This window comes from Apium graveolens, chromosome 2 (genome assembly GCF_009905375.1).
Source record: "Apium graveolens cultivar Ventura chromosome 2, ASM990537v1, whole genome shotgun sequence".
NCBI lineage: Eukaryota > Viridiplantae > Streptophyta > Magnoliopsida > Apiales > Apiaceae > Apium > Apium graveolens.
The window spans coordinates 22402625-22417618 of NC_133648.1; the positions used below are offsets into that span (position 1 = coordinate 22402625).

Genomic DNA, 14994 nt, shown 5'->3' on the forward strand with positions numbered 1-14994 from the left:
CAAAGTTCACATTTCTAGATTGATTGTGTTCTTTTAAAATATCTTTTTCTTCTCTTATCCCTTTTCTTTTTTTGTTTTTCCTTTCTCTATGGAGCGATTCACATCAGTGTTTTTCCAAGGTTTTTATTAATCAAATATCTGTTTTGAGTATAGCATGCAGTGTTCATAGCTTCTTCCTAAACATTTGTTGGCAAATTGGCATCTTGCAACATTGTTCTAGCAGCTTCAACTAAATTTCTATGTTTCCTCTCAATTACACCATTTTGTTGAGGTGTTCTTGCAGCTGAAAATTCTTGAACAATGCCTTTGTCTTTGCAAAATTCACTCAATGATGTACATATGAATTTTGTGCCATTATCACTTCTTAATCTTTTTACACAGTTTTGATCTTCAGCCTGTTTTTTAACTTTCTTTATGTGTTCAATAATGATGTGTGGAGTTTCATCCTTTGAATGCATAAATTCTATCCATGTATACCTTAAGTAGTCATCCATCATCACCAGTGCAGATTTCTTTTTAAATAGATAAGACATTAATTGGTCCAAACAGGTCCATGTGAATAAGTTACAAGGGTGCACTTATGGAATTCACAGTTTTACTCTTGTGACTGGACCTCTTCATTTTATCTTTTTGACAGGCCTCATAAACTTCATCTTGAGTAATTCCAAATTTGGCATGTCTCTCACTAATTCCTTTTTCACCAAGGTATTAATTGCTTTATAGTTCAGGTGAGAGAGTTTCTTGTGCCACAACTTGCTTTTCTCAATGGATGCCTTGGTATAGAAGTAACAAATTACATCCTTGTTTGCTGAACTTAGATCTGCAACCAACAAGCTTTATTTTCTTACTCCTTTCAAAGCAATTTTACCAGTCTTCTTGCTGATAATTAAACAGTCTTCTTTTTCAAAATTCACATTGAATCCCTTGTCAGTAAATTGGCTAACACTTAAAAGATTTACTTCAAGTCCAGCAACTAGTCTACATCATCTATGACAACATTTACTGAAACTAGCTTGCCATATCCCATTGTAAATCCTTTGATGTTGTCTCCAAAAGTCATCAATGGGCCAGCCATCTCCTCAAATTGTGATAGCATGGCCTTATCACATGTCATATGTCTGGAGCATCTGATGTCAATGATCCATATGACTCTTTTCATCTTTCCCTGCACATAATGAGGATTAAGTATGTTTAACTACCCAAGCAGTGTTTGGTACTTTCTTCTTTTTTCACAGAAGTTGGAGGAGTAGAATTTGATGATTCAAAAAGAACAATGTTTATTGATTAATTTTTATTTTCCTTTTTAGCTGTAGATCCAAGATTAACTTCTTTGATATCTACTCTCAATTTATGACAGCTTGTCATCACTTTTATATTACAAGAAATGCAATCAAATCTATCACAGAATGAATAGGGATCCTCAGCCACTGCCTCACTGTATTTGTATGCTCCTGCTTTTGGCTCACTAACAGCCTTTTTACAAAGGTGAGTTAGATGATTTGTTGAGCCACATTTTTTATATTTCTTTCTTGGAACATCTACAACATAGGCATAGTTGTTGCTCTTGTTTACAATTATATTTCCATTCATGTTCTTTTTCTTTCTGCCAACATTCTCAGTTTTTACCTCCTTGGTTGGTGTCTTGATAACTTGATTGACTATTGGTTTTTTTCAGTTTCATTTTTAGGAGTGGTTTTCGCATCTTTCTTTTCCATGTCTTCATCTACAAGTTCTTGCTTGATGACCAATTCAACCTCACTAAAATTAACCTCACATGCCGTGAACAAAGGTGCATTAACTTTTCTTAGCATGACTGGGATATCTTGATCTGCAATTTCTTTTCCTTTATCACCTTCATTTTTCTTGTTTCTGTTCAAGGCATCATAGTCCAAACCAATAGCTATATTAGCACATGGTTTATTTTTATCATGGTATTGTCCAACCAACTGAGATGCATTTTTAAAGGACTTGAATTTTACTTCATTCTTTTCCAATTTTTCCCTCAACACTGCTTCAATTTCACTTGCACACTTGAGCTTGTTTTTCAGATTATCATTTTCTTGCTTGACTATTTCAAGCCCAACAAGATTCAACTCCAACTCTTGCTTTTCAATTTCAAGCTTCTCATTGATTTTTGACAGTCTACTAACTTCCTCAGTAGCTGCTGTTATCATGCTTGTGTGAATGTGAAACATCTCTATACTCATCTTTTTTAACAGATTCTTTATATTGGCTTGTATTTAAATCAATTATGGTTAAAATTGGTACCTCTGATTTTGATGAGGATGATTCTCCTTGCTCTAAAACCATGAGTAAATAATTTCCAAATTATTCATTATCATCATCTTCATTAGTGTCATCCCAACTCTTGCCTTCAGCTATGTAAACTTTTCCATGTTATTTTCTCAAGAGAGCTTCATACTTTGCTTCCAACTCTAAATAGGCTTTGTCCTTCTTCACTTTCTTTGGCTTCCAACACTCAGTTGCAAAGTGACCCAACTCATCACAGTTGTAGCACCTAATTTTTGATCCGTCAACAGATCCAGTTTTGTAGCCACCTTTTCCACCCGAGTTGTACTGAGTTTTTCCTTTCTAGTTGTAGTTGTTTGAGGTTTGTCCCTTGATCTTAAAGTACTTTGGATTTTTCTCCCTAATGTTAGAAAATTTTCTAGCAAGGTAAGCCATTGATTGATCCATCTCATCTAGCTCATCCAGGGTATAATACTGATCCTCTTCCACCTCCAATATGACTTGTTTCTGGGGTTCCTTGTTCTTTTGCTCAACAACATGAGTGACTGAAGTTTGAGCTTCTTATTCATCTTCAAGCATTGTGATGTCATTTACTATCAAGGCAGTAGATCCATCAACTACATGTCCTTGGTTTGCCTTCAATGACTTTCTCTGCAACATCTCAAACTCATATGTTTTCAAAAATTCCATATAAGACCTCCACTTTCATTCTACTTAAGTCTCTCCCTTCTCTAATAGCAGATATCTTTTGTTCAATATGGTCAGGAAGGGCAAACAAAAAATTTAGATTAAGCTCCTCAGCTTCATAATATTTATCATGAAGTTGCAAGTCATTAATCAATTTGTTGATTCGAGCACGGTTGGATAACACAATTGGTTAAGATTTTATCCTCTTTTGTCCCAGGTACTGGGTTCGATCCTCGCTCACCCCGAGAATTTATGAGAACATATACTCATTTGTAAGGCTATAAACCTTATTTGTCAAAAAAAATCAATTTGTTGATTCTTTCAAAAATTTCAGTAATTCTTTCTTCAGGTCTAGCCATGAATCCCTCATACTAAGACACCAGTATTCTCCTTTGATTTGACCTGACTTCCTTTGTACCCTCACACATAATTTCAATTTTCTCCCAAATATTTTGGCTGTGTCACAGCTGACAATGTTGTTGTAAATTACATTGTCAAGTGATTCAATCAGTTAACTGCAAGCCACAATCTAGTGAGACCTTTTCTTTTTCAGAATCTGCGTATGTTGTAGGGTCTTTAGGGGCAAAGTGAGCTGGTATAACTATATCTCCATCAGTAGACTCAGGAAGTCTTTCCATAGGGATGAAAGGTCCATTCTTAAGAATTTGAATGTACATGGGATTTGCCATTCTTATGAACAACAACATCTTTTTTTTTCAAAGTATGCAATTGGCTTTGTCAAAGGATGGTATCTTGATACTACTTATCTTTTGAGCACTCATTCTTCCAAGATCTTTATCCGTTTAGTTTCAGATTTTGCTCTCATACCACTTGTTAGATATTGAATGCTTAGAAATGTAATACAGAGGGGGGGGTGAATGTATTTTTAGGATTTTTTTTATTTTTATACTCTTTGGATTATGGTGAACAAAGCAGATAATATTTGTAGAGATACAATGTATCACAAAAACACACAAAATACATAATATCAAAAACTCACTTAATTATATTAATTAAGTTTATCTTACTACAAATTTGTGTTCTTAAGACAATAAGAACTCAGCTTCCATCTTGATAAAATACAAGAAAATCTAGATATGTTTGTTTCCGTGAACTAAGTACCCGTGCATGCTTTATAGAATAGCAACACAGGTTTACAAAAACTTGCACTAAAATGTACTCAACCAATTTCTAAATCAACCATGTCTATTTTCTTTTCGGTGCAGAATCTTGCAGGTCTGTGACAACCCTTTGTCCAGTGAATCTTGGCCCTTGATCTTGTATTCTTCAAGCTACTTTTGTAGACTTTCCAATTCAGTGAATGAATTGTTTTTTGATTGATAATCTTGAATATTGAACTTGTTTGTATTCTGAATTAGAGATAGTATGTCGAGATCTTCATTTGTTCTATAAAGAAGTGACATATCGATAAGTATAATGACTTATCGACATCTCTGAGTTCTCTATAGGTATATTTGACTTGTCGAGGTCTCCAGTTCACCATATGTGAATTGACTTATCGAGATCTCTAGTTCTCGATATAAGCTTTTGACTTGTCGATATCTTAAGTTCTCTACATGAAAATTTGGCTTTTCGATATCTTTGAGATCTCTACATGCAGAATTGACTTGTTGATATCTCCAGTTCTCTACATCTTCATTTGACTTGTCGATATCTTTGAGATCTCTACATGCAGAATTGATTTGTCGATATTTGTAGTTCTCTACATCTTCATTTGACTTGTCGATATCCCTAAGACTTCTCTATAAGTCATTTTGGACTTCTCTACAAGTCATTTAGGACTTCTCAATAAACCTTGATCTGTGAGTTAAAATATTTTTCATAGAATAGTATTATTCAACTCCAAGCTTCTACATCTTTTTCTCTAAGACATGATCAAGACTTAATCTTCTTCCAGAGTTTTATTCCTTAGCTTGGAACTGTTCACAGAAAAATTTCCCAAACTAATCTTCTAAATATTTTTACAGACTCAATAAATACAATTACAGAATACAAATACTGATTATCAGACAACTTAATCTTAAGGTTGTTAATGTAACTTTATCTTGTTATTATACATGTATGTCTTGCACAACATTATTGTACGAACTAAATCATCTAAACAATCCCATAAGTATTTTTTCTCCTCATCTCCCAAACCAATATGTGGAGCGTAGGCATTAACAATATTAACAACCATAATATCCACAACCAGTTGAATCATCATCACCCTATCACTAATTGGATTCACCTCCACCACATTATTCCTCAATTGTGTACGCAACATAATACCAACACCAATTCTAGTGGTTACAACCCTGAATACCATAATTTAAATTCACTTGCTTCCTTTGTCTTAAAACCCTTACACTTGGTCTCTTGCACACAATCTGCATCAATATGTATTTTCTTTAACCCATCTACAAGTTTCATAAACTTTTGAGTAAGAGTACCTCCATTCAAAGAACCTACCCTAAACATAGAATCAATGACCTCCCTATTTGTTAGGTCCCAATATGTTTGTAGAAGAGGGGGGTTGAATACAAACTATACCGTTTAATCGAATTTAATGCGAAATAAAAAATTGAAACAAAATTCAAGTTAAATAAAACTATTATTAAACTTGAAAGGTGTTATAACAACGGTATCGTTTACAAGGGATTAATCTCAAATAAATTATTACAAATCTAGAATAAATTTGACATGAACTTTTTCTATTTTTGCAATAAAAAGATCAAATGCTAAAAGCAATTTGAGATTAAGTTCTAGGGATTTTGATCCGCTAGATAGTTATACAAGAACAAGAGAATGATTTCTAGTGGTTTGGATTTAACTTTAAAACTAGAAATTGATAATCTTGAAGTGCAGTAGTGAAGAGATGAAATGTTTTGTTCGGCTGCTGCTTTGTTTGTTCTTGAGTAATTGATTGGTTGAATGATCTGCTGCTTCTGTCTTTTATAATTCAATCAACATAATCCACTTGAACTAGTATAACCATATGAGAATTGGCATGACTTTCGGTGAGACAACCTTTTGAACTAGCAAAACAATATGTATGACAATTGCTTGAACTAGCATGACAATCGGTGAGACAATTGTTTGAACTGGCAAGACAATCCCATAGCTATTAGAACTTTCGGTATGACAATCAATATGAATTAGTATGACTTTCGGTATGACAATCTGATTGTCATACCAGTCAATTGATTGTCATGCTGAATTAATATTGAATATAAATTCAAAATCAATTCTGAAAATCCATAATATTAATTCAGAATTAATTAATCAATTAATTCAATTAATAAATAAATTAATCTTTGCAGATATAATTTATTTTCTTAATTAAACTATATGACTTAATTAATTAATAGAGAATTAATACTACTCTTGAACAGCAACCACTCTTCTGAAGATCTTCTAAAAATCACTGAAAATTATGAATCAATTCCACCACTTCAATGTTGACACTCGATATACTGTCTGTTTCATGAGTGACTAACTTCCGTGATGTTTCTTCATGTCTTGACTTTGATAACTTGATTTTCTTCAGATTAAATCCCTGTAATTATCTGATACCCTGACAAGATCTCCGACACTTGATTAAATCCACAATCTTGATTTATATCACTAAGGCTTGATCAATTTTTTGAACTTCTTACAGTGAGTTAATTCCTCAAGTCTGTAGATGAACAATGTTTCTTAATCCTTTGACGGATGTTACTTTGAGAGATCTCTTTGATGATAGAACCACTATTTACTTGTTACATTCTTATTTGAGTTGAGTTAAATTCTCGAATAAACAAATAGGCTATGACATATGCCTTTCATTATTTCTCCCTCTACTCTCCAAAACACCGCTACTTGAGGTTACCGTCAATCAAATTACTCCACTTACAAGAACAAGAAACACTAAATAAACACAATAAATGACTCATAAAATTAAGAATAATAAATAAAATATAAGATATAATACCGAAATGACTGTCACAAATCACTCGTTTTTCTTCAGAAATCCACCCGAACAAGATGAATATGATGTATATTTTTGTTAAGGAAATAGCCAATATCAATGAAACACCCACAACACACCGACCCCCGACCCCTGTATCTAAAAAAAATGCAATGATGTGATGTCTCAAACACTGCACATCCCAACGTATACCTCGAGATTACCCATTAATTATATTATATAAATAAAGTTCCAAAAAGTGAACAATCACTTCGAAAACATTGTCATTAAATACAAAAATAATTATAGTTATATTATAATTATATAATTATATTATATAATTATCTTTTCTTTTAGCTTTATACAATTTTTGAAAAATTAAATAATTATATTTTCTTTTAACTTTATAAAACTTCAAAGCCTCAAATATGCTTATATTTATAGAAATATATTTTAATTAGATTTATAATAAATTTGTATATTTTACATTTTTATAATAAACATATAAATTATATACAAAATAACTATTTTATTAAAAAATCGAAACATATAAATAGGCAAAGATTTGAGTTTGCTTCCAACATTTTCTCCCCTTGATGCATTGGATCTCACCTGAATCGCCCCATCTATCCTCCTGAGTGTCTGCTCATCTGAGCTTCACCTTGCATACATGAATATATACACACGACGATACGTACAAATAAAACCCATATTACACAATGCAAACTCTCTTTTACTATTAACTTCAAGATTTATAACATCTTCAGCTGCAAATATAACAAATACATACACATCAGAAAATGAAGAACAACAAGACTTATCATTTGATTCATCTTGTATTATTCAAGATAAAGATCTTTTACACAAGACCCATGATGGTGGGCTTAGAGTTCTTGAGTTAATTGATTCTGGGTCGATTAAATTAGATGCTAGTCTTTATAATAAGTTATTGAATGAGTGTGCTAAATTGGGGAGAATTAAAGAGGGGAAAGTTGTGCATGAACATTTGTTGAGGTCTAGGTTTAGGGATTATCAGGCGGTGTTGAATAGTGTGGTGAATATGTATGCGAAATTTGGGTGTTTGGAGGATGCACGGAAGGTGTTTGATGAAATTCCTGTGAGAGATGTGGTTACTTGGACTGCGTTGATTACGGGGTTTTCGCAACACGAGAGGTATGAGGAGGCGTTGAGGTTGTTTCTGGAGTTTTTGAGTGTGGGGTTGGAGCCGAATCATTTTACGTTTTCGAGTTTGGTTAAGGCTGCTGGGGGGATGGGGAGTGGGAGAGAGGGGAGGCAGATTCATGGGTTTTGTTTGAAGTGTGGGTATGATGGGAATGTTTATGTGGGGAGTGCGCTTGTTGATATGTATGTGAGGTGTGGGTTGATGGAGGACGGGGAGAGGGTTTTTCGTGGGTTGGCGAGTAAGAATGATGTTTCGTGGAACGCTTTGATTTCTGGGCATGCGAGGAGAGGAGAGGGGGAGAGTGCTGTTCGGGTTTTTAAGGAGATGCAGAGGGAGGATTTTAAGGCGACACATTTTACTTATTCTAGTGTTTTTAGTGCGTGCGCAAATATTGGAGCTTTAGAACAGGGTAAGTGGGTTCATGCACATATGATAAAGTCGGGGATAAAGCTTGTTGCTTTTGTTGGCCACACTCTTCTTGATATGTATTCAAAATCGGGGAGTATTACTGATGCTATAAAAGTTTTTGATAGACTAGTGAAACGGGATGTTGTTTCTTGGAATTCCCTTCTGACTGCATGTGCACAGCATGGACGCGGGAGGGAAACTATTAGATACTTTAAGAAAATGCTAAAAATTGGAATTAAACCTAATGCTATTACTTTCCTCTGTGTTCTCACTGCTTGCAGTCATGCTGGTCTTCTAGAGCAGGGCGAGCATTATTTTAGTTTGATGAAAAAGTACGACATTGAACCAGATACCACTCACTATGTGACTGTTGTTGATCTACTTGGTCGAGCAGGTGATTTCCATCGAGCAGAAATGTTTATAAGGAATATGCCAATCGAACCTGATGCAGCAGTCTGGAAAGCGCTACTAGGGGCTTGTAGGATGCATAAGAATGCTGAGTTGGGTGCTTATGCTGCTGAGCAAGTTTTTAAACTTGATCCTAATGATTCAGGACCTCATATAATCTTGTACAATATCTATGCCTCTGCTGGTAGATGGGAAGAAGCTGCTAAAGCGAGAAAAGCAATGAGAGAGAGAGGGGTGAAGAAAGAACCTGCTTGTAGCTGGGTAGAGATTGAGAATGCTGTCCATATGTTTCTGGCCAATGATGATACCCACCCACAAAGAGAAGAAATCTTCAGGATGTGGGAAAAGATTAGTCAAGAAATTAAGAAAATTGGGTATGTACCAGATCCTAGTCACGTGCTTTTGTTTGTGGACCAGCAAGAGCGTGAAGCGAAATTGCAATACCATAGCGAAAAGTTGGCGCTAGCTTTTGCACTACTTAACACTCCTGATGGATCAACCATTCGGATTAAAAAGAACATTAGAGTGTGCGGTGATTGCCATTCAGCATTCAAATTTGTATCAAAGTTGGTGGAGAGGGAAATCATCCTGAGAGATACTAACCGCTTTCACCATTTCTCTGATGGTTTCTGTTCATGTGGTGACTATTGGTAGCTATTGATACCTGATATCCTGTCGACAAAGAAACGCAATGACAGCTTGGCAACAGTTGTGAGTTTCAAACTTGTTGATAGTTCATTCTGGTTCTTGATAGAGGTACACCTTAAATTCTTTCATAAGTATGAAACTTGAACCATTTGGAACTTGGAAGCAGTGTGTATAAAGAGAAACAGTGAAGCGTGTCAAACCGAGGTAGGTTAGAAGTGGAGATGCTAGTCAGCGGTGATGAAGTTAGGAGACTTGAAATGTTACATTGATTCCTCATTAATTTATATTCTTTGAAGAAAATTTCACTAACTTTAAGAACATGGTATCTGAAATCTCACTATATATAAATTGAAGAACATAACTTATGATTTACCTTATTATATTAGCAAAGGTGCGAACTACAAACAAATACTTTCCTTCAGTTCAGGAGATATAGGAAAATCACTATCAGAATAATATGGATCCTCGACTTTGGACCTTAAGGCTGACATATGTTTAAAAGCCTTTTTGGGCCTCAAGCTTCTTTCTCAAATATTGAAAAGTCTAAATGTTTTGTACTATGTAATTTTGTTAAGCAAAGTAGTACATTGCATGAAGTTCTTGTAGTAATCTGATTATCGCCTGAAATATAGTCAGTGTAAAGTTTTGTGTAGATATATGTTATTTTTATTTTTAAAACTTATTCTAAATTTGTGACCCATATTAATTTGAAATTTTGTAAATTGCAGATCGGTAGGTATTGTGGCTATACATATTTGTATATATTACATATGAATATATTCAAGTATATCATATATTACATATGAATATATTCAAGCATATCATTGAATGCGCCGTAAACGTGTTTGTCTATAAATTTATGAAATATTTTGTTCAATTAATTACCAAATCTGTTACTGTGTTCTGAGTTTTGTTTTACAGGGACTGCAGAAAACAAGTTTATTATGGTAAGCGATTCTAAATGTGATATATATTTAGTGCAGTTAGTTCTTGTTGAGGAGGAAATGTTGACGGTGCATTATTTGCATTATTTGTTGTAGGTGGTTTTGACACTGCTCATATTGCCGCTAGGTTGGAGTCTAATTAATTGTCTAGTTTTAAATTTCAATTCTATTTTGCACTTGTTGCAGTTCTGCTATTGTTTTGAGTACCTTAAATTTGTCGACAAAGGGCTTATTATTTCGCTGCCGTTAAGTTCGAGGGACCTGACACTGATAATTTTTTTACTGCAAGTGACTATGAAGAAGCTCTTCAACAAGTAAGGATTGAGACCCACAACTTCTTGCAGATCGTTTGCTTGTCATCATATTATAAGTTGTGTAAAATAAATGTTACATTAGCTTTGTAGACAAAGAACTTGACTGAAGAAGAATTCGTCTACATACTTCGTTATCAGATCCGTGTATTATTATGGGATAGCTCAATATACAAGGGAGCAACTTTTCATGATGATGGGCGACGGCGAACTCAAATGGATCAGTTCTGGGGAAGAAGTAAGATTCATTGCAACTGAAACTATAAACATCTTTTTTGTACTAGTAGTCACTAATGCTAAATGTTAATTTGTTGGTCACATTCTAGTAGTTTGGCAAACAAAAATTATACCACAGCCATATTTACCTTGTACATCTTCCTTTAAGTATAAATTGAACATAAAATGCTAATATTAACCAGGATCAAACTTGCCTATTGAGATATCCAACAGAAGATGAGTAGACTGGAGTATTATGATGTTAGGATTGCTTAAGTAGCAAGATGCCATAGCAAGTTAACAATGGTTTCCCGGAAAGTTTCCGTAAAGAACAAGGCCTAGTACAAAAATCTCTGAAATTGAAAATTCTTACTGGAAGAAGTTCAGATTAACACATCCCGACCCTTCTTCATTGTACCAGTAGTATCTTACTAGCCTATAGGTATTGCTATATTTTCTCTAGTGAGTATCTGCATATAAGATTCTTATCTTCCTTTTGGTTGAGATCGTACAGTTATTATGTTTCTTTTTATCCTGCCCATTTTGAGCTGTAATCTACTGATCTTAAGACTTCGTTTTATGCCAATAGGGGTTATCAAATAATTTTAATTAGATTTGCTCGAGTTTGGATAGGAAAAAATTATTTATGCGAGAGATCATAGAAAGATATTTGACGGTCGTAGTGTACAGGGCTGAAGTCATTACTACTTCACAGTTCACTCCCTTTAAAGTTTGAATATAGTCTTGTTGACCTTTCGGAAAGAACAACGGGGTAGAAGTCCATTCTTCCTATCTAAAAGCTAATATTGGGGTCTCTTTATGTTATGTAGTTGTAGTGCACTTATTGATAATTGACCACACTACACAAGGGTGTACTACTGACAAGCCTGTGCGCTTCAGCCTTGAATTTGAATGACATTTAAAAAACAGTAGACTCTTTCATCTTGCCAAATCATAACAAGTATACAAGAGCTAGATTTACTGGCAATTCAGCCTGGATTGCATGAAATTCTAATTCTGTTGCTACTATCCTAGTTCGAGAATCATGAGATCCTTGAGGGAGAGACTCGGTAGATAAGATAGAATAGGAGCAGGCTTCTTTAGAGGACACTGTCACTGTCAACCGAATAATGCCCATTTGCAAGTAGTTGATCTCCTCAACCCCCTGTGGTCTTTAGTCCTATTTGGTCGTCCATTCTTTATTGTACTAATACTCTAATTTGTTGAAGCTACATTTCATCGGTCTGAAAAATCTTGTAAAATGGCAGTTGACTATTGTATCTAACACAAGTTTCATTCTGTTGGGTGAGACTTGAGAGCCCTAATAAATGATCGAAAAAGATGTATTTGTTTTTGTAGTCGCAACTTGTAACATACCTAATGAATGTGTTGCTGCATACACATCTATATCACATTGGGAATTTATTACATATATGGATACGACTTTGGATCATACGAGAATCATTCATCAGAAAGGTTTCTACTCTCTAATCATTCAAACATGGATTACATAGGTAATAGACCAGGTTCTTAGTATTCAAATAAGATGTTAACAAAGTAGTATTGCAAATTTAACATATTATAAATAAGAGTTACAGAAACTCCTTATTTTATTTTTTACTTTCAAAAAAGGCTAGAAATGATACTACCCAAAAATAAAAAAATATTTCTTATCTTTTAAGAACAAAGTTGAGAATAGGAAGAAATCGGAAAAAAGGAAAAAAATAATCATTTTTTTTAAAAAATTAACCAAAATAATCAGAAAAAAAAAGTGATCATTTTTAGTCGATTGAATACTTCCATATTAGTTGGTTTCAGTTGGGTATACCAATTTATATGATATTTCACCTAGTTGGATATCAACTAAGGTATGTATTTGTACATTTATAGTTTTTAAAAAAAAACTCATTATGGTAAAATACTTTTTCCGTGCCATTTATTTTGGTCAAATTCTGTCCCAGAAATACTGTTGTCCACGTTCTATTAATATGGTAATTTGTGTGCTAAGCATGTTAACATTTTTGAAAAATAATGCATTTTTTTTAGAAATAACAACTAAGATTGTTTTAATAAAAGTGTAAACAAAACGGGGATCGGGTTTGAAGGAATAGGTTATATGGAAAATCTCAATTAAAGCAATTTAAGTCGGTTTTAATAATTTTTAAATTTATTAAAATTAAATTTTAATAAATTTGTTTGAATTGAATTAGTATCGAATAGGACCGGGGTTAGGGATTGAGTCGGTCGGGTTTCCTAACCCGGCACCCCTGTACTCCATCATGTTTCACATGATTATTATCCCGAGGTAAGGGTTACATATCGAGATTTGCATGGTATAGATAGGAAAAGGTTAATCTATGGTAGCGAGAGAATTTGAAAGGACTGTGAAAATAGAAGGGGGAAGATCCTAGCCATTGATTGGGAAGGTGAGGACAAAGACAGATGAAGAGTGTACGACGTTGTAGGCTGTACATAATAGATCATAGAAACAACATGGTCACTTGATTAAAAGAGGCAAGTGGTTGCTTATGTTTTTTCTTATCCCCCCACCCCCACCCCACGAGTATCTTATCTACTTCTAGCTATTCTCCCCCTACGGCTACTACCATATCTCTGCAGAATGATTTGTCTCTCTACGTGGCGCTACTTCATTTGTTAGATTTAGGTCAAAGGCTGTTTGTACCGGATTATACCGCTTCAATATCTTTTTACCAAATACTCCTCCTACTACCGCTCTTTCAAAAGGGGGTGACGCTTTCATTTTTTGTTTTCTTTTTTCATATATGTCAAATTTTCATATTACAAATGGTTAAAATATGTAACAAATATTATTATTATTATTTATTAAAAAGGCATAAAATTAATTATAATTGAATGTCTATTGTCAAAATGTCTTGGACACGTATAGTTAATTTTTTTTCTCCAAGTAATATGGTTATAATCTAGAAAAAATATTAATATAGTGAGTTATTATTTTATCAGGGAAGTTTAAATACAATATTTTTATTATATTGGAATTAAAAATATATTATTTTAATAAAATTATTATTTTATTGATTATTACTTAATTGAGTTTCAATTATATTTAAAAAGTTTAAAACACTCTGCATGCTGAAATGAAAGGAAAAAAACGAAGAATGAACCAAAATGTCATTTTTGAGAGTTAAATGGTCCAAAATGTCACTTTTGAAAATAATAGCCAAAATGTCATTTCATAACGGTACTTCGTGTTACGTTTTGTTTTTTTAATGCAAAACGGTACACAGTGTGCCGTTTTGGTATTTTATTCTTTTTTTAATTTTTTTATAATGTGCAAAACGGTAGTTGAAGTAGCGTTGTGGCTCAAAACGGTACATCATAATAGCGTTTTGTACCAAAACGGTACTTTATCTACCGTTTTGTGCATAAAAAAAATCAAAATGTCAAAACGTTACACGAAATACCGTTTTATGTGTTTTGCATAAACGTTACACGATATACCGTTTTAAAATGATATTTGACGCCATTTTAATCCTCAAATGACATTTAGGGCCACCACCAAAGAAAACACCGTAACATTTGTAGCTGTTGCGCAAATATATATATATTTATATATATTTATATATACACTCTTCATATTTCATTAAATTATACATTAAAATAGATTTTTTTATATATTATATGTATATATATAATATGTTAATTTATTATTTAATATACACGAAAAGTACACGGAAAATACATGACACGATTCAAATCGGATATGGATTTCATATATGGGTATACGAAATCATTTCGGGTCAGATATGAATTTTATATTTACGTACATGAAATACGAAATTACACGACACGAAAATACACCAAACGAACCGATTTACCGCTCGAAGTAAGATTCAGTGTTTTGTCTCCAAGCACAAGTCGGTCACGTTTTGTAAGGACAAAATGTACCATGGGATGAGAAGTATAGTGTACATAAATGGAAAATTTACAAGGAAGAATAAATAACAAGCA

The 14994-nt window shown here is 33.6% G+C and overlaps 1 protein-coding gene across 11 annotated transcripts; it reads left to right on the plus strand.

The window, feature by feature from the left end:
* The first annotated feature begins 7458 nt into the window (after nucleotides 1-7458).
* LOC141707104 (pentatricopeptide repeat-containing protein At3g24000, mitochondrial) lies at nucleotides 7459-12277 on the plus strand. Of its 11 annotated transcripts, none has more exons than XR_012568979.1 (4): nucleotides 7459-9641; nucleotides 10455-10791; nucleotides 10930-11026; nucleotides 12040-12277. XR_012568979.1 is itself a non-coding variant. In XM_074510095.1 (1 exon), exon 1 carries the CDS (start codon nucleotides 7557-7559, stop codon nucleotides 9537-9539), a length of 1983 nt encoding a protein of 660 aa, XP_074366196.1. In that variant the 5' UTR covers nucleotides 7459-7556; the 3' UTR covers nucleotides 9540-9905. The 11 variants fall into 11 exon arrangements, 1 of the variants encoding a protein (XP_074366196.1); XR_012568976.1 differs by lacking the exon at nucleotides 12040-12277 and having other exon boundaries at nucleotides 10455-10480; nucleotides 10574-10604; nucleotides 10767-11201; XR_012568972.1 differs by having other exon boundaries at nucleotides 10455-11026; nucleotides 12040-12275.
* Nucleotides 12278-14994: the final 2717 nt, after the last annotated feature.